The sequence below is a fragment of the Cloeon dipterum genome, chromosome 3, assembly GCF_949628265.1.
Source record: "Cloeon dipterum chromosome 3, ieCloDipt1.1, whole genome shotgun sequence".
Classification (NCBI taxonomy): Eukaryota; Metazoa; Arthropoda; class Insecta; order Ephemeroptera; family Baetidae; genus Cloeon; species Cloeon dipterum.
The window spans coordinates 29,013,228-29,039,515 of record NC_088788.1 but is presented as its reverse complement, the minus strand read 5'-3'; the positions used below and the strand labels follow the sequence as shown (position 1 = coordinate 29,039,515).

The 26,288-nt window shown below is 41.3% G+C and overlaps 2 protein-coding genes across 9 annotated transcripts in view; one reads left to right on the top strand and one right to left on the bottom strand.

Moving 5' to 3' along the window:
• Window positions 1-11: 11 nt before the first annotated feature.
• On the top strand, window positions 12-11,688 carry LOC135938278 (uncharacterized). Of its 7 annotated transcripts, XM_065481871.1 has the most exons (22): window positions 12-152; window positions 3,145-3,521; window positions 3,945-4,140; window positions 4,936-5,102; window positions 5,168-5,299; window positions 5,375-5,554; window positions 5,786-6,324; window positions 6,391-6,868; window positions 6,975-7,175; window positions 7,236-7,439; window positions 7,573-7,683; window positions 7,737-8,048; window positions 8,103-8,405; window positions 8,739-8,952; window positions 9,071-9,115; window positions 9,387-9,421; window positions 9,988-10,152; window positions 10,204-10,408; window positions 10,616-10,767; window positions 10,824-11,024; window positions 11,155-11,256; window positions 11,317-11,688. In XM_065481871.1, the coding sequence occupies exons 1-22, from the start codon at window positions 65-67 to the stop codon at window positions 11,407-11,409; spliced, it is 4,500 nt and encodes a 1,499-aa protein (XP_065337943.1). In that variant the 5' UTR covers window positions 12-64; the 3' UTR covers window positions 11,410-11,688. The 7 variants fall into 7 exon arrangements, 5 of the variants coding, with proteins under 5 accessions (XP_065337943.1, XP_065337942.1, XP_065337941.1 ...); XM_065481870.1 differs by having other exon boundaries at window positions 5,786-6,868; window positions 8,739-8,934; XM_065481869.1 differs by having other exon boundaries at window positions 5,786-6,868.
• Window positions 11,689-11,709: 21 nt separating this feature from the next.
• Window positions 11,710-26,288, bottom strand: part of LOC135938281 (uncharacterized) — an 85,311-nt gene continuing 70,732 nt past the window's right edge. The window contains exons 3-10 of one of the 2 annotated variants that reach the window (XM_065481879.1): window positions 19,925-20,063; window positions 17,825-18,012; window positions 17,201-17,341; window positions 16,758-16,857; window positions 13,722-14,115; window positions 13,272-13,374; window positions 12,815-13,030; window positions 11,710-12,462 (exon numbers count right to left, since the gene is read on the bottom strand). In XM_065481879.1, the coding sequence (XP_065337951.1) occupies window positions 12,304-12,462; window positions 12,815-13,030; window positions 13,272-13,374; window positions 13,722-14,115; window positions 16,758-16,857; window positions 17,201-17,341; window positions 17,825-18,012; window positions 19,925-20,063 (1,440 nt within the window). In that variant the 3' untranslated portion in view covers window positions 11,710-12,303. Of the gene's footprint in view, window positions 12,463-12,814; window positions 13,055-13,271; window positions 13,375-13,721; window positions 14,116-16,757; window positions 16,858-17,200; window positions 17,342-17,824; window positions 18,013-19,924; window positions 20,064-26,288 lie in introns of both variants that reach the window. The other variant, XM_065481878.1, reaches the window with a different exon arrangement.

Below are 26,288 nucleotides of genomic sequence, written 5' to 3'. Positions count from 1 at the left end.
CACACTCGGCAGGTGTCCGTCGACCGTCCGATACCGACCATGCCGTGAGTTCTGCTGACGCCGCATGGCACAGCCCAGGGCCGCTAACTGCAGACACCCTCACAGAAACTTCACCACGACAGGACTCTATCAGCACATCAGTCCACCAAGAGGTACAATCCCATTTCACATAATCGGTCATTTGTCCTCTTTTATAGTAATTTTTCGCCGGTGACAGTTTAAAAACCATTTTCTCTCAAGTAAAATTAATTTCCCCTTATATTTTGAATGCAACTGGGAGCGACTCATTTTGGGGATGGTTTTGCTTTGCCAAATACTTAACTTTAAAAAAAATTAGTTTCTTTCAAAATGGAAAACCAGTGTACCATTTGGCAAGTTTTAAGTTCTATTCATTGAGTTACAATAACCATGATTATTTTTACGCATTTAAAAGTATGACCTATAGGTTCTTCTTAAAAGAAGGGGGTGGTGAATATCGAAAGAAGTGTTTAATTACTTTTTTGCGTAGCAAGATCAAATGAATCCAAACTGGATCTGTACGATTAAAAGCGTATGAGATGAAATCATGAAGGCAAAACCCTGCAACTTTAACTAATTACGCTTTATATTTAACCGTTTGCTGAAAAGAAACTAAATATTAATATTTAATACTTCTTGGAAAATTCTAACAAGCTTTTTGGATTTATTTTAATTTTAAGAGAGCCTTAATCATGTTTGGTATATGAAAACATACCATAAATTTTTATGAAAAATTGCAACGTCTTGTTCTTTGCATTAAAATTAGCAGCACAATTTTAAAGACAAAATATCAAGACGGTGCGTGTCATCCACTTGACTCGTTTCTTCCCTCACTCCCAAATTGATGAGAAGGCGGGTGCAATTTGCGTGCTCAAATTGAACAGTTACATCATTACGAGCACCATCTCGATTGAGGTGCTTTGCATAACATTCTCATTACAACGGCAGAGCCTCTGATTGCGAGCGCGAGCGAGACGGCCAACAAGTGGGAGAGAGAATTCCTCGCGCGCCGCTCTTGACATCGCGTGCATCGGCAACCGCCGTAGTGGAAGTGCGCCAGCATGAAAAAACCGTGTGTGAAACGCAGACACACACACACATGTCATAAAAAATTCCATAGAGTGCAATACTGTAATAATATAGACTTAAATATTAACCATATTATTTGTAAGTATTGTAAGTAATTGAACAAAGTAACTGCTACTGTTCAATTTGAGCTCGCAAATTGCACCCGCCTTCTCATCAATTTACAAGAGAGGGAAGAAATGAGTCAAGTGGATTGATATTTTGTCTTCAAAATTGTGCTGCTAATTTTAATGCAAAGATCAATTTATCATAATTCAAATATGATCAAGGCGCTCTCTTAATTTAAAACAAAATTAAAATAAACCGAGCAAGCTTGTTTGAATTTTTTGAGATTAAATATTTAGTCTCATGTCAGCAAACGGATATAAAAGCGTATTAAGTAGATATATTGGTTTCAAATTGAATTTTAGGGAAGAGGGATGAAATTGTACTGCTGAATATGTGCTGCTTGATTTTTCTTCATTTATAGCTTTTATATTACTACATAGGCTATATAGTTGAACACAAGGACCTATACCGAAATTAAATATGTACACATCTGAACGAAATTTGTAGCAAAAATATAAATTTGATCTTTGAAGACTAACATTAACAACGTATTTAGATAAACAAATAAATTTAGATTGAATTTTATTATTATAGTGACTTAAATAAGAGTAAGAATTTATCCGCTTCATATGGGTCCTTTAGAATTAAACGCTTTGGCACTAAAAATTGCGACTTGACAAGTGCCATGTCCAGCGAAACTAATTTGAGTTCAAAATCTCAACAACAATTTTCCTAAAAAAAAAATGTTTCCACAAACCAAAAATGAAAATGGAATAGGAGTTTGGCTCCATATCCGCCTCATAGTTAATAATCTTACATGACCAGGTGGACAAGATTTACACCACATTTTTTTCATTTTACTAATTATTATTTGTATTTATTTATTCATCTCTTTGATATTCACAGTCAGTCAAGTGATACTGAACAACACACCCAATAGATATTTCAGTGAATTTACAATATAAGCTTGTGTTACATTTAGTCAACATAAATATTTGCAAAAACATTTACTTGTTAATTATTAAACTTGTGATATGAAAAGTAATGGCAACCGAATCAAAGAAGAGTAAACTAGGCCAAAATGGTGGCATACAAAAATTGAATTTTGTGTACTCAAACACGCGTGAGCATTCTCATAATATATTGGTCATGCGTTGTTTTCGTGCGTCACCGAATGTGTGTCACAGTAAGAATCGTGTCAGTGTGCACCCACAGGCGCATAAATGAAAAAACGAAATGGACAAACTACGCCGAGTTAACGCATTTAATTCTCTGTATCGATTAACCTGATTTCCGCGTCGATCAAAGGTTTTCGCGTCAACAAAGGGTGCAAGGGTGCGGAATTTCCCGCGCTGAGCCACAATGGTGCCACGCCGTACCCCTTTAGTCCCGGGTTCGAGTCTTGTTGAAATTGTTGGGCGATCCTCAGTCGTCAGGCCACCCTCGGCGTGGACACAATTAAATCTGTTTGCGTCCTTCTGACACAGTTAATACATATCAAGTTCAGTGCATCGCGTGTGCGGGTCAATTAGCCTCGCAGAACGGTTTATTTCAATTATTCAATATTTTATACAGCCACCTTTGTGTTTTGCAATAATAACCGTTGCTGTTCGTCTAATCGTCATACACATAATTAGATCATGTTGATAAGGCTTTAACTGGTTGTGTAGATTTAGTCTGCAAGAAAAATGATCAGCAATTCGTTTTGTGTGTTTTGTAAGTGGATTTTAGTAATTGCTCTGACCTGACACTTATTTTTTCGATCCCAAAATAAATTATATTTTAGGATAATGATTTATTTGACGAGTATTAGGAGAATGATTTAGCCCGGTTCCAAAGTTTTAACCCAGATCAATGCTCAGATAAAATTTTAATTAGCTTTAGAACTGCTCACGCACTTTATTATTGCCCAATTGGACATTTTATTTTAACAGTAGTGTTTGATTCTTTTGAAGAATAACATGTTTTCTTCACCCCTTGGACGCTTCGCAGCGGTGCCCGCACTGAAGCCCGAAGCGTTGAGGCAGTGGCTAAAGGAGGGAGACATCGAACGTCTCCGCCAACTGGTCACCGACGGTCAGGGCCACCGTCTGTTGGGAGAACGTCCTCCTGTGCCAGCTGCCCGCAGTTTCCTGAGAACCCTGCCCTCGCTGATGGCCCGGCAGGAGGAAGTGCACATCGCCGCCGAGGATGGCAAGACGGAAGAAGTGGCCGCCATGCTGGACAAGGGCGATGAGGGTGCCCGTCTTGCTGTGAGCAAGGATGCCGCTGGTCTCGGCCTCCTGCACAAAGCCGTACTCAGGGGCCATATTGCCCTCGCAGAGATGCTGGTCGAGAAGTATCCACAGACCATCAATCTTAAAGACCACGTGAGATAAATTTCTCCCTTTTAAGATGCTACGCTCCAGACTAGTTCTAAATCGTTTATTAATTAAAAAATTAAATCAAACTAATTTTCTTATTTAAGTTAGACCCCCTTATCTGAAGTGATAACCATATCCACATAACATCAATTCCTTGGTTTTAATAGTTTAGTCTTGAGTCTACTAGTTTCGGCTGTCAAACAAACTAGAAGAACGACTAATTTTTCAGCACACATTTTTCTGCCATCAATATATTTCTCATTTAACCGCAACAAGAACCGTCTAACAAAAGAGCTTTAAAATTCAATTTTAATTTCAAAATCAAATGATTGAATAGTTTTCGATTAAACCTGTTTGAAATTTTCCTTAACTCTAATTTTCTCGAGCTAAAGACCAATAAATAGCACAGTGATTTTCGTCCGTGTTTAGGAAGGGCGGACGGCATTGCATTACTGCGGTGCCAGTCCAGAGGCTAACTACATGTGGGGATTGCTGGAGGCGGCGGGGGCGGACCTAGACGTGGTGGACCGCCGAGGTAACAGGGCCAAGCACTACCTCAACATGAGCAAAAACGCTTCTGGAAGCAGCTTAGGCTCATTGAAAAGAGTGCGGCGCCAGGATCCAGGTTTCCTGAACTGTTTATTTTGCACCTTAAAATCTTAAGTTTGCCTTGGCGGCCAAAGTTTTACTATAAATTCATAAGGCTTACATTGCGCGCAAGAGCAAACTTTATCAAAGAGGACAGATTAATTAAACTTGGCGCAACGAAACCGCGCTATAATCGAGTCGGTGGCACCTATAAGGTGTGCTCAATTAGTGTTTCCCAACTTTGCGATCACGAATGGAAGGCGATCTAGCTCACATTTCTTTGCCAGCTTGCCGCGTGCTGCGATAGCCCCCAGGGTAATTGACCGTTCGTCAAAAACATGTCTGGAGCTTAGAATATTCATGCGAATGCAGCCACTAGCTTTATGTGTGCAACGTCGATAAACGATATATTAAGCAATTACGATTGAAGGGTCGGCCAGTGACAGTCGCCCGACCTAGATCAGCCTGTCTAAGGAAACGATAGGGCATGAATAAGTCATTGCTGACCTTGATTTCCAGCGCATTTGCTCAATTTGTTTTCCATGGCCGATCGAAATTGCACTGTTCACGTTGTGTAAACAGCACGGCTCCTTTGTAGCAGCACGTGAATCAGTCAAACATGCACCGCACGACACTGACTGAAATGAGAAATGATGAAACGGAAACATTTATCTGTCCCCATTGACGAAGCTTGCTTTGCATAATTTACAGCAAGTATTTTAAAACCAATTTACACAAATTAAAATGCATTTCTTGATCAGATATAGCTCTCCATGGCAGCATAATAATTTTAACGCGAATTTTAACAGAATGTAATTTTAATATTTTTTAGACCTCCCTGTGATTGTGACTCGGGCTCACATACGCAAATGGATTCACGAGCGAGATCTGTCGAAACTGGAAAAACTGCTGTGGGCCGGCCACGGGGACCGGCTTTTGCCCGAAACCAGCGCCAGTCCCAAGGTCCGCAGCTTCCTCGAGTCAGTTCCTTATATCCTGGTAAGTCTCCCATCATATTAATGCCATCGTGTTTTTAATTGAAATCATCGGTGCTATTGGCGCAGACGGTGATAAAAGAGGCTCATTGTGCCGCTGTCACGGACAACCTGCAACTCTGGCGTTTGCGAACGTCGCCCCCTGTACCTGAGCACGTAGTCATAAGTAAGGATAAGAATGGTCTCACCCCACTCCACAAGGTAATTGTTTGTTGACGTAAAATCTTTTGTTCTGCCCCCGACTTGAGACTTACGAGATCCGCTTTCGCTTGACAGGCTGCTGGTCTCGGCCACTTGGAGATTGTGAAAGAGATTTTGTCGCGCTTCCCGGATGCACAGAAAGTTGCGGACGAAACAAAGAAAACCCCTTTGCACTATGCAGCTCTCTTGAAAACGGAACACCCCGTTTACAAAGCTCTTTTAGACGCGGGAGCCGATGAGAATGTCTTGGATAAGGTATCTATTATACTATTAGTGCCGCCACATAAAGCGTCACGTGTCATTTAATCCAATGGTTTTGCGTGAAATTTATCTTTCATAGAAGCAATTTTGAAAAAAGAGGCAGCTGTACCAATGTAAATTGCACATAATAGCTTTATTGTAATTTTTTAGCATATATATAATATTGAATTGATATATTTAAATATCTATTTAACAGAAAAAAAACTTAATTATTTAATTTTACAGAAAGAACGCTCGCCTTTGTACTATGCACAACACCCAAATGATCACATTGACACGACCTTGCTGAGCCAAGTTCCTGAAGCCCCTAGGGCACATAGCAAGCTCCCCTCCAGCTGGAACTGGAACTCACTCACGGTGGCTCCGAATGCAATTGCTACCAACATGGTGCCCGAACCTCTTCCATTGCCGCCGATGCCCAAAAAAGTTGAAAAACCACCCCTGCCAAACATTCGACCTCTGCCCGCGAAACCAAAGGAAACGGTAAACTTAGAATCACAACAAAAAACCGAACCAAAAACCACTCAGGAAACAAGTGGGACCAAATTCGCACCATACCTGCCGCTAAACTCAAGAAAGCCTGTCACCAATAAATCAACCAACGAAAGCAGTAGTTCAAAATTCGCCCCTTCCAGTCCACTAAAGCCTCTTGAAACCTCAGTGGGTAGGTTCATTCTACCTCAAGCTGCTCAACCACCAACGAGTCCAGTGAAAGCGCTGGACACTTCAGGCAGCCGACTCAACACATCCCACGGCGCCATCCAGTATATTCGCAATTTTGAGAATTTCGGCACGAGAATAATATCCACTCCATCCGTTTACGTGAGCAGGCATCCCTTGTCGACCATTCCTATTGCTGCCAATGCTTTTCCCAATCCCCGGGATTTTGACATCACGCAGACTCCACCCACGACCTTTTCCTTTTCACCAAACACGTCCACGAAAAATCCGATGGGGTTCACCCTGAGCAGGATCAATACTCCTTACAACCCTACCATATTCCATTCTCGTTTCGCTCCTCCGGTGCCCAGCACCGCTCCTGAGTCCACTCCCGCCCCTGTGGCCTACACGACAGCCGTGCCCAGCACCGCACCCTCAGTAACCACTTCCTCGAACCGACCTTTGGAAGGGCTCACGGAGCAAGTTGAGGCTATCCCTGAAACACCGCAGCCTCCCGCTCCTGAGCAACCGCCTCAAGCGGAAAATCTTACTGAAGAAAATGCTCCTAATTCTTCGCCAGAAGAAATTAAACCGAACCCTGAGGAGATCAAACCCCCGCAGAATGAAAAAGGAATGATTTTAGCTTCGGTACAGTAATAAATATATGAGCATATAGAGTTGAATTAGATATTAGCAATAGCTATCTATTGATTGTTTTCCTGGTGGATTAACTGGCTCTATTACCACATTCAAGGACAAGCCTGTGAGGCCTATCTCGCCTCCAGGCACCCGAATGCACGCGCCATTGATTGAAAAGTGGGTCCGCAACCTCGATATGGCTCGGCTGGAGGACGCGCTACTCGAAGGCCGCGGGCCGCGAGTAATGAAATTGATCAGCAACTCCCCTAAGCAGGAGGAGTTCAAGGCTTTCATTGAGCGTGCCCCCGGATTCATGGTTAAACTTTTTGTTTTCTTAAAACGATCAATAGACTCATTCCATTGAATGCCCCCGCAGGAGGCAATGAAATTAGTGCACTCGGCTGCCAGGACGGGAAACATGAATCAAATGAACGATCTACTTGAAGTTTACAAGAGGATTGTTTTAGCCAGGGATGAAGAAGGTGCCCAGCCCCTCCACGTGGCGGTCAGGGCGGGAAACGAGACGATGGCCAGAAATTTGCTCAACATTTTTCCACAGGGAGCAACAATACCTGATTGGGTACAATAATTATTACAATCTTATTACAAGATTTTTTATTTGAAATGCGTGTTAAATAATTCCTGACGGAATATCTTAAAATATCATTTTGCATTTATTGAATCGTAATATATTTTGTAAAATTGTGTGTTAGGAGGGACGAACGCCTCTTCATTACGCTGCAATGTGTCTCGACCCAGAAAAAGCTATGATTTGTTACCAACTTCTTTTGGCACATGGAGCACCAGAAAAAGCGAAAGATGCTGTAAATTGCACAAAATTTCATATTTCACTTAAACCTGTAACGATAATTTTCAGACTGGAAACACGGCACAAGACTATCTTGAAGAAACGCAAAGTCAATTAGTGGAGCAATTCGACCCAGCAGTTGTTGATTCGGAAATAGCACAAGCCAAAGTGGTAGAAGTTGAAGCTGCCACCGCCGAAATTATGCCACCAAGATCCTCTAACGAAGATCCTGTTCTAATTGAAGCAAAAAAGCTTGTTGTAGAAGAAAACACAGAAAAACTAGCCGAAATGGTTCTCAACGGTCATGGAGAGAAGCTTTTGGGGCTTCGCTCTGACAATCCTTACGTCCAGGGGCTTTTGGAAAACGTCCCAGATTATATGGTAATTATTTTTTTATCTACACACTAAAAAGACTTTAAAAACTCACTTGCCTAGATCAAAATCCATAAAGTGCACGAAGCTGCTGAAACGGGTGACATAGTTTCCCTTCAGAAAGCCTTGGAGCGACGCAAATTTGTCACCTCCAGGGACAAATACGGTGCCACTCCACTGCACAAAGCTGTGCTACACCAACAAGTGGGAGTTGTCCGTTATCTTGCCGGCCGATTTCCTGAATCTCTCAGGGCACAAGATCAAGCAGGCAGAACGGCTTTGCACTACTCGGCCGTTCTGGCCGATAGGGGCAACATATACGGCATTTTGGCGTCGCTTGGAGCAGATATCAACGTTAGAGACATGGTAAACTGATAATGAAATGTTCTTCTCGTATAAAGAAAAAGTTAAAAAAAACATGCTGAGTGCGATATGGTGACTATGCGGGTTTGTAACTTAATTTCAGGTCAAAAAATTATTTAAATGCTCAAACCCTATTCTTGTCAGGGGGGCTTCAGCAGAAAATCAAAACGTTTTCAATTTATTTCCATGCTTGCTGGAAATTTCTTTAATAATCTTAGATAGTTACATTCCTTGGAAGTGCGTGTTTCATTGATTTTTATTTTAAGTAAACGTAGGTACTCAATACGCACAGTGATTAAACTCTCAAATGCAATCAAATTTATTTAATTTTCTTAGCGTGGACGCACTGCCTTGGACTATCAATTGCACCACGAGCAAAAGCAAAGTCATGCAAAATTGCTCTTTGAGCTGGGCGCTGACCCGTCGCTGGCCGCCCTCGATCCTCTAGACCCGACGGCAACACTAGCAACCTCAGCGGCTGGAGCTTTGACCATGGACATGCTTGAACCCGAGCCGAGGAACCTGACTTTTGGTACCGAACCACCTATTGGTATAAAATATTAATTTGCTTTTTAAGATCTTTGTTTGCACTATACGTTCAGATTTTTACTTTAAACAGCTATTATCAGAAATGAAATATTGAAAAATGAACCGTTTCAATGTTTTAGTGAAAAATTCATTGCCACCGGACACAGCACACTACGACGGAAAAGGTAAACGGAAATAGAGTTGAGCAAGTGAAGCAAAAAACAATTTTGACTTTTCTCAAACACGCACACATCAAACAAAAGAACAACATTTATATATTTTTTCCGAATGCACAATCATACAAACAGCGGGTCTGTTTCGCTTGGCGGAATTACACTCACCCTTACAAACAGAAGAAGGGAGGAACTGAACAAAGGGCACCAAACACATACACACAGAGTGTGCTGTTTCATTATTTTTGCCATACCAATCGCGCGTCCACGGTTTGGTTTTCAGCACTTCAAGAGCCACTGCTCGAGGGCCTGAAGGAGGTATCAAAAAAGCGACCCCAGCACCCAATTTCCTACCTGGCAAATTTCCTCTACCAATATGCGAACAAAAGTACAAAAAGTGATGCAAAAAAGCTCTCCGCGCTGCTCGATAGCCTCGAGAAGGTAGCTTCTCCAAATGGAGCGATTTTGCATGGCCGCATGCCCAGCTAGCACTCCGTCGACATAATGCATATTCGCTCGTTTCCTCACACTTGGTATGAATGTATGCAACCTATAAATGAAACTTTCGTTGTTGGTTATTTAATATAAATAGTTGGTAAGAGAGTGAATAATTTTTAATGTAGCAACATTCAATATGTTTTGAGGTTAGATAACAAGTACCTATACTGCATTCTGTATTTTACAGATTTAATTCGGTCCCTAAAACTCTTACGGAGCTGGATGGGATATTACGTAAAAAAATAGAGTCGTAATATAGTCGCTGGAAATTACCGTTCTTTTAATTTCTGAATCCAAAGCCACTCAATGTACTCCTTAAAAATTAGAAATGTGATGTGATGGATATTTAATTTTAATATTAAAAAAATTATCCTCCGTGTATGTAGCAAGAATCAAATGGCGCGATGACCCCCGAAACAAGCAAGAAGCCCCTCGACGGCGGCGATGACGCGACTGAGGAGCAGCGCCTGTTGACGGCGCCATCGCGAGGCCACGATCAACGCCTCGAAACGGCGGGCTCGATGGCGAGTGGCGTCGGCAGCACCAACAGAGTAAAACCTCGCACTCGTTTGCCCTTTTCTCTGCTACTGTTGTCTCGGCAGGACGAGTTCGGCCAGAGCATGCTGCACTTCGCGGCTGTGCGCGCACACAGCCGTAACGCTTTCGCCCAAATCCTCAGGGAGGCTGGGCTCAGCGTCGGACAGCGGGACTTGCTTTACAGGACGCCTAGGGACGTCGCCCTCGAAGCTGGACTGCCCGAGAATGCGAGGGATATAGATGAATGGGTTTTGCTTCTCGCCATGGAAGGTGAATTTTGGCGGATAATGAAATTTTCTAATTGATTGATACATAAAATAATAAATTTATTTTGCGGGTATAACCAAAAAATTAAATTAAAAGAAAAAGAATCAAATTTAAAAAAATTTCAGTCCTATAAATTTCTGTATAAGGCAATGTTTGATATAAAAATTATCAAAGCTAAAAATAATTAATATTTGGCATGAATCCTTAAAGGTGACACAACCAGACTTGAAGAGTTGCTTATGGACGGCTACGATCACATCCTGGACGTGAAAAACGCGAAAGGCGACGGAATTCTCGATTTGGTGTCGGCAGCAAACGTACAGGAAAGTGTTTCTTTCTTAACGTCAGTCTCCGTTTTCGAGGTAAGCGCGTGTCTGCTTTTGCAAAGGCAATTCAATATCCTAACAACGTGCCTCAGAGCCGCCGCGATTGGATCCACTCGGCGATTCGAGACGGCGACTTGGGCAAAGTGCGCGAGGTGCTCACTTCTAGTCGGCTTGCAGTGGCGCGCAACAAGTTCGGAAGGTGCGCCCTTCACGTCGCAGTGCTAGCCGAGAAGGAGCAAATCGTCGAGTTCATCGCGATCAAGTTTCCAATTTGTCTAGCAGCCGGAGACAATGTAAGTGCAGAGATCATTTATTTTTTTAACCTCTATTTTTGAGCATAGTGTGTTTGCTGGAAGTTTAAAATTTCAGCAGACACGCCCTTCCAAAATGACAATTTGGCTGAAGATTTGGTTTTGATTTCAGCTGGAGAGAACTGCGTTGCACTATGCCATGGCGATGGAAAACGCTGAGAAGTTGAGCATGATTCTTGTCAAGGCGGGAGCTAAGAGGGTTATCAAAGATTTGGTAATTTAATTGAAATAAGTTTTAGCAGTAAAATTCTTAACAAAGTTCCGTTAAATTCAGAGGGGGAGACAGCCGTCGTTTTACTTTGTCAACAGAGATGAAGTTCTTAATCTTAAAGAGGAGGAAATGAAGGAAGTGCAGGAGGCGCAATAGGCTCATGGAAAGCATCAACAGAACTTATATCATACAATGTACCTGTAGAATCTAAGGTTGTCAGCCTCCAGTTTTCAAAAAACGTTCATATTTTTTAATAAATTCAAATCGGCACTTTCAATGAAAACCTGGAAGCTTGCAACCCTAGAAGAAATATTTATGTGCATAGAGCTTCGATAATTTATATATATTTACAAGTATGCCTCAAATTTAATACGATTTGTAATGCTTTAGAAACGTATTAAAATCTTTAAAAATAGCAAAATATTTTTTTATCAAGTTTTAGAATCTAAAAACCAGTTGTTTAACAATATAGCCGTCATTTATTAAACGAAACATAGAACACCCAATGTTAAAAATGCTATACAACAATATCATATGCATCCATGTTTAGGTAGGGCGTCAACAAGGTTAAGACGCCACTTCGTGTGTCAACATGCTCCTACAACTCTCTCTACTTGCGTGTTCAACAATGAGTTTTATTCAACAGTTTAATTTTCAGTTTACGGCGGTGAGCGTCTTTTTCGTATGTTGTCAGGATTTATTTATATTATATATTTATGCTTTTAGTACAACATTCAATATATTTTTTACACCTCCAAGAAGTGGCTCACGCACGAAATCGCCAGATACTTGCCGGTGAGGCAGCTACCTGTGACTAGATTTTAATGAATACTTTGACTTGCTTTTCCTTTCCAAAATATATATGTCCATAAGTAAAAAATTTTGGTATCTAAATTCGCAGTGTGTGTGTATATGTTTCAATTCTTAGACATTATATTATTGTGAGAAAACGCGCCTCCTAGAATGCTGCTTTTGCCAACTAGCGTTCATATAATTATCTCAAGTCTATTGGTCCTCAGGTCAGAGTTTGCGTGATCAACTCGATGAGAGTCACTGGCGCCGCACGGGTGACTGGGGGTGATGAAGGCTGTGGGCACTTTGGGGGTGGTTTTTGGGGGGCGTCGCTTGCTCCGGTATCTCGACAGTGTCATCGATTTGCCACTTCTGCTTCAGATGCGAGTGCAACCGTTCGAGTAGCGTCAACTTTTCCTAAACAAAATCAAGTTTCATGTTAAGCTCATTGATTCTCCCATATTTCTCTTTAATTATATTTCATGCAATATTCTTTTCAGAGAAAAAGAGTAGATTATATACGTATACAAAATTGACAATAAACACTATAACGTTTCAATCTTGAATGGAATTTGTAAATGGTATGCAACCATGCTTAACATTTATGACACACAGGTTGCATATATGAAGTACTTACATTTAGTTGGTATACACTTACACTTGTCAATAAATTGTTTAATTTAAACTTATGAAAAATTCAAAACTTATAAAATTTTGTTTTTTGTGAGATGATATTTTTATATAAATTGATCTAATCAATTGTACTCACTCTGACCCAGTCCTTGTTTCTCTGGTGGTCCCAAGCGCCTTCCAAGGGTGGCGACTTGAGAAGCCGTTCGATTTCTAGCTCCTCCTCGTCAATGAAAGCATGGGCAGGCACAGCAGACTCAGGATCGTCTAGCGAACTGGGGCTGGCGGGGGCACCAGCGGACGAGAGTCTGTGCAAAGGGGGTCGCGCCTTCACTCTGGACTCTTGATCTACCATCTCCAACAAAGAGTGTAAAGCAACCTAGTTTAAACGTAAAAAAGCAATTTACCACACATGTATAGTAAAAAATTCACTACTCCTGTATTTTAATAATAATTTCTCAAATTATTTCACAAATATTCAACCCTCAAAGATCTTTATAATTTAGAAAGAGCAAAGCCACTTTTATAATAACAGTTTTACATTATTTATTAATCGTGCTACTTATTTCCAAATGAGCGATAATTGAAAGGGCTACCTGTGGTTCGGCTTCTTTAGTCAATTTTCCTCTGAGCTTCGGAGGAGTTACATCAGATACAGCTACAAAAGCGTTTGAATGATGTCCATGAGATGAACTTGTCCTGAGAACAGAAAATGAAATGCATTGGATTAATAATTACATTTTTGCTCATTAAGAAATAAACACACACAGGAAATTAAGTTTTAAAAACATCCTCACTTTTGTGAGCACATTCTTTGGTAGATGCCAATGTACGCAGATGTATTTAGTTTTTAGTTATAATTAAAAGTAGCTTCCTCATTGTGAAGCGAACTGTTTATTTTGCTCTAGCAGGAAATTTCTGTAGAGGAAAAATAAACAGCTCGCTACAACCGAGGAGCTGCTTTTTATATCAATAGATATTACTATAGAGGTTTAATGTAATGCGTGTAATGCATAAAAACATCTTAAATCAAATGATCGAATTACCCATGATCACTGAACGGACTTGACGTCACTCGGTGATACACGAATTGCGGCCAGTGCTTTGGGCCGTGATGCCCCTGCTCAGACCCATTATCAAAGGACGGTGTTCTGGTCGTTTTCGTTGCGATCGTAATCGGCTCAGTCGTGGTTGGTTTTGCCGTCGTGGTGGTTGTGGTGGTTGATGTTGTGGTGGTCGTTGAGTATCTGTCGCGCGCCCTATCCATTTCATTTTCCAGGAGCAACGAGTCGGGAATGTGGGGTATCAGCCTCAGGTTAGGGTGTCTCCGGTTAGGGGGTCTCGCGGGTACAGCCTTATCTCGCGTCTCTGGGGCGTTTGAAGAAGTATTTGCCGTAATGGTCAGTTGGTGGGCGGTCACCAATTCCTTGTCCAGTTGTTCTATTTTGATTAGGAAAGAAGAAAAGAGGATTACCACAGGGCTCGCTGTTTTTTGGTAATTCAATAAATCTTTCGGCCAAAATTAAAAATGCTTTCCCTCTCTGCAATATTTCGTCAAACTTCATTAATCCTGATATGGAAAACCAATAACAGTAACAGCGGCAGCACGCGCGCTTTTAATCCTTTTTGGAACAAGAAAATACATGAATTGTGTGTATGGTGAGGCTTAAAAAGGCTCTTTTAATCTGCCGACTGCAGGCTGATATATCTCACCAACCAGTGAGCAAATTTAATCAAAAAGCTTATCAATTTCGCAAACGGGAGTGCCACCGATGGATGATTATAAAAAAACATGTCGGAATAAACCCGTCAGAAGAGAATGAGAGATATGCAGTGCTCTCCGTCGCGCAGCAAAACGCCAGAGTTTTTGCTTTTTCTCTGCAGAGAGATGGAAAGACGCAAAGAGAAATAAAACTCGAGTCTCTTCTATTTGTCCCGACGGGATCAAACATTTACGCATCAGTACGCAGCTCACGTGATTAACTAACTCAGCCCAAGTACAGTACAAACTCGAGCAGTAATGCAGTATCGGGAGGCAAAAACAAGTAAATGTCAGACTGCGGGCAGTGCCAAATAGTGAGTTTTGAAGCCATTCTTCACGCAATCAAAATATATATCTATGGAAGAAATTTTTAATTCTAAGCAATTGAAATTCTTGCAATGGTGGCCTCAATATATGAGGATATTTATTGCGTTCAACCTTTTTAATATTGATTGTTGCTGTTTTTTAATTTATTAGATATTTAAGATATCATTTAGAAGTCAATTGGTGCGGCAGAGAGCCCATAGAATTTTCGTTAAATATGAAACGATCGTCAACCTCAAATATTTCCAAATTTAAAGTTAAAATTTAATGAGAAATTGGTTAAAAATGTACAATCAAATTGAATGTTGAAAATTCAAAGACTTGTCAGTAGTGAAGTTTGATTTCATTAAAAGTTTCCTTCATCACAAAATTTTCCTTCGTTAGAACTTTCAGCACTCTTGATAAAGTCGGCGAGCGGCTCCCCCCCTCACCAATAAATCTCCGTTATGTCGCAGAACAAGTGCTTTCTATCACTTCCCCGCAGAATTCTTTGGAGGCGTGTGCGTTGCAGGAAAACGCAATTTATTTCCAAATTAACCTCCCAACTAGCCGGGTTTATGGCGCGAGCGGGAGTTGGATTTTTAACGAAAATCGATCACCCGCACGGATCGACACGCGAAATTGGCCGCTTCTGATTGGCCTTCGGAGCGTACAAGGTTGCCTCCGAAATTACCTCAGGGACTCCCTGGGCGGCCATTGTTTTCACTCTCGGCCGACTTTCTCGCGCTGCCAGCAAACAAATAAAGTTGGGACGAGTGAATACGCAAGCTGGAAACTGCGATTTAAGCACTTCCCTTATGCTATTCTGTTTGTCGCGTGTGCTCTGTGCCTGGTATGTGTTGGTTTTTTTTGGAAAGTCTACATGTAAGAATAAATTTGGCCGAGCTTAATGAAAATTTAAATCAAACCATACTCAATAAGTGAAAAATTGAATGTAAAACTCAAAATCTGCTGTCCGTTATTATAAGTAGCATTTCCTGCTTGAAATGTGTGATGATGTTAAGTCTTTTCTACTCCTCATTTATTTTGTGAGTGTCTAAAATAGTGATAAATTAATATTCGAACGGGTGCAGCGCGATGACTACGGTCTGATTTATCGGTTTTCCGCTACAGCGTTGTTGCCTTTTTTCATCTGTATGCTACCTGACCTATGCATTATATATATATATGACTTGGATGAAAAAAAACAAGTATAATAATTATTATTGATTAATCATCTTATTTTTACTTCATAACGAAATAAATAATTAACTTCTATTGTGGTTTGATGAATACGTCAACGCAGTGAAGCGAGTTTCCATTTTTTGGCTTTGATTGACAGATGACACGAGATATAGCCGATATTCTAACTCAAAAATCAGCCTGTCGGCACGCTGAAAAGCTGATTTTGCCTACAATGAAAACCAGGGAAGCCATCAAAGATAAGTTGTTCGGAAATTGTTTGATTTCGATTAAAACATCGCATGTACTGAGTAAATATGATTATGTTTTCACATCCAGCATGACAAATGAAAGGCTTAGACTCACACAATATTGATTATAGCTTAGGGAAATGAAACATGTATTCATGATTCAGAAATAGAAATTGAACAAAGGATTTCATCACACTGAATATCAAATTCCATCAACTAATAAATCAATTCTTCGAAAAAAAATGGAGCAACACTAAGCGTTTGCAAGTTGAAAGGTATAATAAAAAATAATGCACAAAGAAAGAGAACAGCCACTGCATCATTCTCGACTACTAACAGTGTACCACTTAGCCACTTTTATGTTTTTCATTTCCGCACATTTTCCAGGTCAGGGCATTCTGCAGGAGAGCGAACCTCAATTGTCTTTTCATTTAATCCACCTCCATTCTTTACCTCTTTCAAGTATAGCATTAAACGAGGAAAGAGAAAACCCTCCAACTCGCCAGAATTTTTAGAGGTCAATTAAAATGTAATGCATATCTCTCGCGAGTAATCCACTATTCTTCCTACAAATGGAAACTTACGCAATTCCTGATGAACTTTTTGCCACTGCGTCGGATGCTCAGCCAGATCGACCATCATTCTGAAAAGGCGCTCTCCGGTTTCATCATCAGCGTTTCCACTCTGTAGAACAAACGAAAAATTCTTCTCAATAGAAATGCCAGGTTTCCATTTCTTTAATTGAAACAAAAATTTCAGCACATTAATTCTGAGTATATTTGCTATAAATGCAATTAATTCATTTAAATTAAACATTTCTGCGGCAAAAGTTTTCCCCTAATGTCGTCTCTAGCTCTGACCTTGGCACCGGGAAATCACGGAACATTTCGCATTGTAATTCAAAGGGTTGCTTGACGAGTCTAAAAATGAAAAAGACCCGTTCCCTCTCTTTCAACCCCGCTCTTCATATTTTCATCATCATCATCTTCCTTCTTTCCGACCCAACTCCTGCCTTTTTAATACGCACCTGGGGAGCGCCGTTTTGTATCGCTTGCTGCTGCCAGTTGTAATTGTTTCCTTTATCGCTAGCCCTGGAATGCTGGTGGGCCCTTTGAGACGGCCCCGAGGTCACAAAGGGCACGCTCGTGCTGGGTAGGCTGCCCGAGTCCTGCGAACGTGAGAGGAAACGTTACATTTTTTCACTCTGGCGCAATTTGTGACTGGAATGCGCTCTCTTTTTGACATCAAAGCTGCGCGCGGGTGAAATACTCATGCTTGCCGTCGTGAGATTTTGGTAGTCATGTAAAATATTACTTTCGAGCACATGTGACCCACAAATGTTTTTGGCAAAAACAATATGAAAAATCAACAGACAGCTAATAATACTATTAATGATGGCAAAAAAGACCAGGAATTTAAATTTTTATTTGTAAATTGATAACAGTTAAGGATAAAATATAAGTTCAAACAATTATTTATTCGGATAATTTATTTTTAGAGGTATTTCTGATCCGAACATTATTCAGGGCCTAAATGCTTGAGTTAATAAAGCACAAAAATATGAAAATGAAAAGAATTGAGATATTTTGAAACTTTGTCTAGTTGATCTCCATGATGTTTACATTTAGTTTAATTATGGCAAATGGCTGACCTCATCCTCAGAATTTTGGTACTCTTCGTTGTTGTCATCGTCGTCCTCTTCAGAGCTAGACTCGTCGGCGCTGCTCTCTTCCTCTCGGCCGGCTTCCTCCTCGTCGGCCGAGTGCTCCGGCTCAGTCACGAAGCGCGCGTTTTTCTCGCCAGCTCGCTCCAACTGTTCCTCGAGGGGCAAGCCGAAACCTGCGAAAAATATGGGGTAAATTTTTAATTAAATGGCGCATTTGGGAAACAACGTCTCGTCAGAAGTTTGGTCACGTATGCCGCTGGAAAACGAGCCTCGGCGACAATTTCGGCCTCGCGCACATATTACAGAAGGGGACAAATAAAGTGCCGGTTTTATTTGGAGCGCGCGCCGAATGTCGCTGCTGTTTTTGTGGGGCTTATGAGCGGCCACGCGTTGTTAAATTTCCTCGTCTGCGTAGGAAGATGCAATAATATATTTGGCGAGGATGTGCATTGGACGCGTTTGTAATTTGGTAGCGGACTTTTGGACCACTATGGTAGCTATTAATTAGGTTTCGATTTATTGCTAGTCAGAGTTGGCATTAGAACACTTTCAACTATTTATATATATTTTGAACCAATTTATAAATGAGCAAGTATTTTGGTGATGAATGTGACTAATACCACATGAATCTCGGTATGATAATTATAACGAGAATTTAAAAAGTAGCAGCAGTTGGACTTATTCTTGTATTTTAGTGAGTGAAATTCAAGCCAACCATTTTTTAATTGTATAAATTTCCTATCAACACCTCTGTGTTTTTATTTTTAATTTCAAAATCAAAGCTGAAAATTGGCTCAATCTGTATCCGACTTGGTTCCAACAGAGCCTGCAGCGTCAGGGGCTGATATCCAACATAATTGACGGGACTGCAATGAGCAGATCGTTAGCAATTTGCTGAAGTGCGCATCGCACTGAAATCACTCCTCTAATTTCACTAATGGACCATTTGCGGCAAAACTCATTTCACGCAGCGGAAAAGTTTAGGCATATATAATTCCACTAAATTACTCCTCGCCAGCGTCCCACTGATTCCTAGCTGTACGACTGACGATCGGAAAGTTTTCCCGCTGGGAATCGACGCGAGGGTACGCGGCGTGGACCACAAAAAGGCAGCGGGCGAGATTGCCGAAAGCATGCGCCCCTGGTTCGCCGGCAGTGCAGGCCTAATTGACGGCAGCTGTTGACGACACCCCCATTGTGCGGCCAACAGGCTGCTTAAACACACATTTCTTGATAAATAACGAGCTTGTGGTTTGTGGCGAGTCGAGTTGTAATCGTCTTATTAGCGTTCGTGGACGTCCGCACAAAGAGAACAGGAAACGTATCTCTTTGAGGTTCTACTGGCAAGCAAATCACTAGATTTAGACAACGATATGCAATTTAATTAGCATATTAGAGCGAGTCATGAGAATCTTTGATTTATTTTTTCTAAATTACGGTCACTGAGATAATGACGACTTTCTTGTTCCTAACTTTTCAATTTGGTTCTACTCAAATGTTAGTGCATTGCTATTTCAAATTGTCATTGCAATTTACTGGCTAGATCGTTCTATCGCCATTGATAAATTGGTTGAGACCATGATAAATCTACATACTTAATAACGCTCCAATTCACCGTGAAGACGTGGTAGAGCGGGTGAAGCAAATTCGGCGGCAAACATAATTTCTACGCAACGTGTCAAAAGAGACGGAAAATTGAAAATCAATAGGAAGCGCTGGGGTGCGCTGCGAACGAACAAGGCACGCAGTTAAAAGATATTTTCGTACCTCAAACAGCAATTTTTAACCACCCCCACTGGCTTATGCAAACCCGATATGGCATCGAAAATGCCTTGTCGACTATTGTGTTTCAGCGGGTGGAATTCCCTATCGAATTTTTCCACATTTCGGCTGGAGCTTCGCCTGCGGGATTTCATCATTGGCAACGATCTGATCGATACACTTGCGGCGGCCGAACGGGTTGAGGGAAAAGGCGCGCTCAACAACTTGAGCCGCCTCAGCAAGAGTGATAAAATTCCAATAAAAGCAATTGAGACCCACCGCGCTGAGAGGGAGTTGAAGGAATCCAATAAAAATTCTGTTTACCTTCATAAAGCGATTTCTGCGTTGCCACTCGAGCCCTTTCAGCTTCTGCTGCGCCGTTGAAAGCGGCCGTTTGGCTCTCAACCGACGGCTGGCCTTGTACTCGCAGCCTGTGCAGCTCCTCCTCTAGAGGATCTCCGCCCTGAAACAGGAAGAGGGAAAAAATTAATTCAACCGTCAAGTCCACATACTTTCCGAGATGTTAATCAAATTCTGCGGCATCTTTTTTAGAGGGGCTGTATGAATTACACTAAAAACGACTGGTTTGACTTTTTTAGTGGATATGTAAAATACAAAGAGAGCGGACAGTGTCGAACGATGTTTAAAAAAGTTTATTTTCTATCGAATTATTGTTAAAATTCGATTTTGATGATGAAGTTCAGTTAACAATAATTTTTATTGTTGAGACATGCAAATGAAGGCACAAGCACACGAGGTCATCATAATTTATCAGCTGAAATTAGAAATTTTTGTAGAAATATGGAAAATAAACGGCTTAATATAAACCGAGAAAGCTAAATTCAATTTCAACCTAAAATTATATCTTTATTAATTAATTGTTTTAATTTATTTTAAAAGTCTTCTTAATGTGAAACGACCACCTGAAATCACAAAAATTATTTTGTCCTACTATCGGACCAGCAGCATAATTAAAGGAGCGATAAAATGAAATGAATATTTTATTATTATTTTAAGGCTCATTAAGGGGCAGCCTTTTTATGTCTTGAGCTCAATATTTCATTATTAATTCAAGGCTCACTAAGGAGCTCCCTTCTACTGCCTTAAAACTCATTGAAAATTACCTAGATTAATAGCCGCGGCATATCCTGATTATTCTCGGCTTGAGGCCTCGCGTAGCTCTCGACGTTGAATAACTGTGATCTGCTCGGGATTTAACAATCATTTGCGAGAAATCTAGTCCTATCGAGCTCGCTTGGACCTACTGGCCGCTGAAGGAATTAGAGAGAAATAGCTATATTAAATATTGCCCTGCTGATCTGCAATAAATCATTTTTGAATCTAAATGTGAAAGACGAACGAACGTGAGAAGTGGCCGACGACGAGCGAGAGAGAAAGCCGCCGTGGCAGCGAGCTCTGCTTGGCACGTCAGAGATCGTCCCAGTTCTGCGAGCTGTAAGTTAAGGGGTCTGAGGGCACTAATAATATTCTCTGGTTTCTCTATGTTGCAGTCATTCGCAACAGTCTGTTTTTTCAGTCTGAAAAATGATGACTTTATAGCTGGATACCAGATTAAAAATCTAACTCAAACGGAAAATACGACTGAATAATACAAATATGATTTATCCAAAGAATCATTCAAGTTTAAATTAATGAATTCTGTATATTTACATATTTCTAGATTCCTCTACAAGCAACACCGTCAAAATAACGCATGCAAGTGTTGCCTACGCAGCATGCTGTGTATAATTTCCATTCCGGTATGTTTTTGTCCTCTCTGGCACACGCATGTAAATGGATACGTTAATGAACTTGCAGCAAAACTGCTTCCCCAGTTGTGACACAATAAGCCAGAACGACGCAGTAGTAAGCACAGACACAGAGGCCATAATATGAAAACGACTACATTTCCAGCAAACAAAGGACGTGTTTTCCGGCACTTTCAATATAAGGGGTAAAGAATGAGTGTCGATAAGGGTTGTTCAATTAGATAAGGTCTGGCCCGGCGGCGAACCTCGTAGATCAAACAAGCTGGGCGAGCGGCACTGTCGTCATTTGTGCGTGAGAGAGCGTCTTATCTGGCAGACACCGAGAGAGCGAGCGAGCGAGCGAGCGAGAGAGAGAGAGAGAGAGAGAGAGAGAGAGAGAGAGAGAGAGAGAGAGAGCCGTTTTCGACGGAGAGGCTAGCAGCCCGAGATACTGCACATTCAAAAGTGGCTGCCGCTTGTAATATGAATGTGATGGCGGCCATAAAAAGAGCAGGGAGCACACACCATACACACCCAAGTACATAATATCAGGCAGACCGACAATTTTGCCCAGCAGCTCTTACTTCTCGCCCACTGAAAGTGTTTGTTGTTCCCCGCACGCACCCGGCTTGAATTGGACACGAAAACTGTAACCTGCGTTTCGATTAAATTGATAGCAGTTCTGCAGACAAACAATATATAGATTGGGCAGGCTGCAAAAATTCTGGGCATGCATGGGGAAGATAAACATCATCCTAAGTTGCAATAGGGTTCAATGGGGAGATAGGGTTGTCATGATTCGCTGGGCAGAAAATCACTGTCATGCAAATGAAAGCAGTAAATCGGGCAGATAGGTCGGAAAGAATTCATTCTACTCTCAACGGGCCGAGTTACTCTCAAAGATTAACTTTGTCGCGTTCCGCCGGCAACATGGGCATAGCGCGGCGGCAAACGGGGAAGCACGCGCCATAAAAGAATCGTACACCAAGTGCAAAAAGTGCCGGGCGAAAAGCATCAAAAGCGAATTACATGTGGAGAGAAACTCAGCCCTTCGTCTGCTCGCGACGCTGGCCTCAAGACATCGATACAGCACCAATAAAAAGCGGCACTTTCTCGTCTCGCACCGGCAAAGGGGTAAAAGCACGCTCACTCTCGTTTTGCACTCTCGCTTCCGGCGGCCGCACCATTGAAGAGCGAAAAATTTGCATTACTTTTTTCTTTGCACGCCGAGAACAGGCGCGGTTATCTCGAGACAAAAATTGCTTTTATTCGGAGCTTTCCACTCGAGCTATTTCGTTTCACAGCACAAAAGAATCTTGTGTTCAATCAAAGGCCATTTTCCCTTTCAAACTGTGAAAAAGGGAGAAAATTTAATTTTTTTGTCAAATACTGACTACGCATAAAGCCTCAGGCTAAAAAAATTCAAAACAGAATAATAAAATTGCAGGCTTCATTTTTGGAACAGATGATATAATACTGATATTCAATGCAATAGTGTTTCCCTGCTTTTCAATCCGCGTTCATCTCACATACCGCTAGCTATTTTCCATGCGCAGAATAGCTTTTCAATGCATAAATCACCATGCATTCGCTGTGCAAAGAATATAATCTCATAAAATTCAAAGTCTAAACGTCACGCCACAACACAGCACACATTTATTGTTGCACGCAAAACCGAGTTAGCGGTACTTTTTGCAACGGCTGTCGGCCGTCGTGCTTTATTGCTGTTCCGAGCCGTCGACTGCTTTTGATGCACGGCTCATTTGGAAAAAGCAGAGTAATTCTGCACAGCGGCGGACGTGCTCTGTCGGTCTGGATGCAAATTTCGCGACGGGCAAAAACGGCTGGCAGCCGGCACCACCAGGCCGCTCTGGTCAAATGGAAATAAATAAATAAATCAAAACTGGCAGCGATTGAAAACATCCGGCGACGCTCGCCAAGTCGCGACTGATCGAGAGCCCACCGATGCGAGAGAGGCGGTGAATTTTTGCTTGCCGCGCTCTGATTTAGGCAAACACGCGGCTCGGCGTGTCAAACGCATGCACACGCCAAAAAACCAGGGGAAACGAGAGCAGCTTGTTAGTTAGCAGGTGAATCAGCAAAACTCGCGCACCTTCCTTCCAGCCTGGCGATTTTGAAAGCGCGTGTTTGCCTGCGCGCGCGGCTCGAATGCTTAAAAGGAGCTTTTTAGGCCTACTTTTGTGCAGCACGCGCCTTTTCAAAGCGCCAGCGTTTTTTTAGCTAATTAAAGAGCGAGAATTTTTGCACAAGGGGAGAGCGAAAATGTTCGTTGGAAAAGCAGTCGCTGTGGTAAAAAGGGTTTATTGATTTGATTCGACCATGCTTTTAATTTCAGTTGATAGATTCATTTCCAGGTTAATTTGGTTTTTATAGACATAATGTATTTAATATGATTGAAAATTTTAATCAGAGAGATTTGTTTTGAAAAGGATTTTACACTGCAAATAATGAATTTGTAGAATTATTCATTATTTCAGCTTTGAATTGTAAACACAGTTTTTGTTCCGTCACATTAGTGTCGGACTCATTAAATCAACTCACACAGCATATCAGATTAGTGCAAATGCAAATAATACATATAGCAAATGCAAATGAGTCCAGCGTAATGCAAACTGATGCATGCATAATGGAGCCGATTGGCTAATGGATTAAACAAGCGACGAGTGGTGAGTGTAACGCGATTCCAGCCTGTCAGCAAGATTCCCGTTTTCATGGTATGAAAGCTGATTACTTAAAATTTGAGGCCGCTATCCTTGCCCAGCAGCCCTAGTGTTTGTGCAACTCTGGGAAAGCACTTATCTCAAAGTCAATGTGTGCATTAACTACTTAGTTAGCGGCAGTCACGTCGGATGTATGTGTGTTCCGTGCCTCCATTCTTGCGGTCCGTCCAAATAAACACCCATTTGAGGCTGCTCCTTGATATCCCCCAAAAGCACTTAAGTGTCTTGAGGATCTTGTTTCTAAAAACAATTTGGAGCACTCTGCTCGTGGGATCTAATCAGCCTGCGCCGCACATTCCACCAACGTCTACACTAATGATTGAAGTGAAAAGTTTTCTTTTCGATTATTATTCCTTTCCTGATAGAGATACAAACATAACGTTCTTGAATCTTCAACTTCTATTCCTGACATTCAACGACCTTTAACAAAGAGAAAACCAGGTTGCCTAGCTTTCAATTATTGGTGGCGCATGCAGTAAGGAAAGAAGAGATCTTTATTCTACTCTAGTGTTCAGCAGCAACAACTGTAATTTGATCACATAACCCAGACAATAAAGCCTTTTTAATTGAACAGTTCAATTGCTTGAAACACTTAACATTTGAATAGCACAAATTTTATAATTATTTTCGCGATGCACGGCCTAGAAAAGAATACGTATTATTATTTGATTATTTTCATATGGTGATTATTAAATTTTAAAAATATATTCTTTAGACATTTTCTCTAAATTGTCACACCCAGCTGTAACAGTGAATAATTATGTTCGCTTTCCCCCCTCCATAAGATTTTAATTGGTTCTGAATTAAAACAATGTGAATTCCCAGCGCATCGATAATGCAAAATCATCACCAAAGTTTGCATCGCCTCAATTTCACGGTTCACCTCTAGCGAACCATGGCGATTCAATATACAAGTGAGTGATTTCATTAAAAAAGCTAATTGGAAATGCCCAGCGTGGCAGATCCACCGTTGATATCGAACAATATTTACTTGCGCTTGTTGCTGTAAACACGCAATTTTCCTCGTGTATTAATATTCGCGACTGGCGGTGACGTTCAAACAGAGCAGTGGTCGATGTTGACAGATGGAGAGCAGCTTTATTAATGACCCGTGGGGCATTTGACAGCATGAATCCGCTGTTGCAAAAGTAGCTTTTAAGACCCTCGAGTTAAGGAATAACGGTCTGTTTGCAAAGTGTGCCATATTGGTTTACAGTGAGCGGGAAGTAAACGGAACCCGACGAGAGTTTATAATAAAACTATACTTTTCGTGTTCCTAACATTTGTAACGACTGAACGTTGGCGACATCTGCTTTTGATTCGCTTGGAGTGTCACATATCTTAAATATTAATTATTACAAGTTGCATGACATTGCTTGGATACAAACAGAATAATGTTTAGGGTTCACAGATTCTGTATACAAATTCTTTTCAGAGACATACTTATTTATTTATGGATGTTTATTCTCACAATTTGTCAAATTATGTATAATATATTACCAGGTCGAAATTAGAATGTCAGAAAGGGTGACACTTCAAGTTAATAGCGATTAAAAACCTAGAATATTTGTGTAAATGATTCTAAACACAATTAATTTTCATAAATGAGCTCTTTCAATTTGGTGCCCCCATCAAAAGAGCGGACGTGACAAAAGAGATACGATGAGGCTCCTTTGTGCCTCTATATCTAGTCATAGCTGCCAGCCATTTTAATTCTACCACCCTCTTTTTCGCCTTGACGTTTTTCTGTTCCAGCGCACACAGAACGCGGATTGTCATGCCCGGAGCTCGACTTGGAAGCTAATTACAGCACTAGATCCTTGTCAATACCTGCGCCGACGAGCAAATTGTGGAGTGATTATACTTCCAAATGAAATGCCGACTTCAAAGGCGCTTTGTCTGCGTGGAATCTTTTGATTAGGGCCCCGCGTCATGCTATTCTTTTGCCTCCCGACACGCGTTATACATACTTTGCAGGCGGAATTTTAACGAGAGCCAATCGGATCACATAATTGACCTGAGGCCGACTCAACCGCGAGTGGAATTTATTTTGCGGTGGCTTAAAGAGCCCCTCCGGTCGCAAATTGCTTCTTCTAGCAGCCGTCAAAGAGGGAGAATGGAGAAAGAGAGGTGCTGGAGCGGAAATTGTTGAGTCGGGGCGAAATTAAAGCCACATCTTTGTGCTCCAAAAGAAAGAAA

Bases quoted from the DNA above. Each gene is read 5' to 3' on its own strand.
- LOC135938278 (XM_065481869.1), top strand. From the start codon at position 65: ATGGCACAGCCCAGGGCCGCTAACTGCAGACACCCTCACAGAAACTTC. The intron at 8,953-9,070 runs GTATAAAATATT...TCAATGTTTTAG, and splicing joins TGGTACCGAACCACCTATTG to TGAAAAATTCATTGCCACCG. The intron at 10,153-10,203 runs GTAAAACCTCGC...TTGTCTCGGCAG, and splicing joins GCGTCGGCAGCACCAACAGA to GACGAGTTCGGCCAGAGCAT.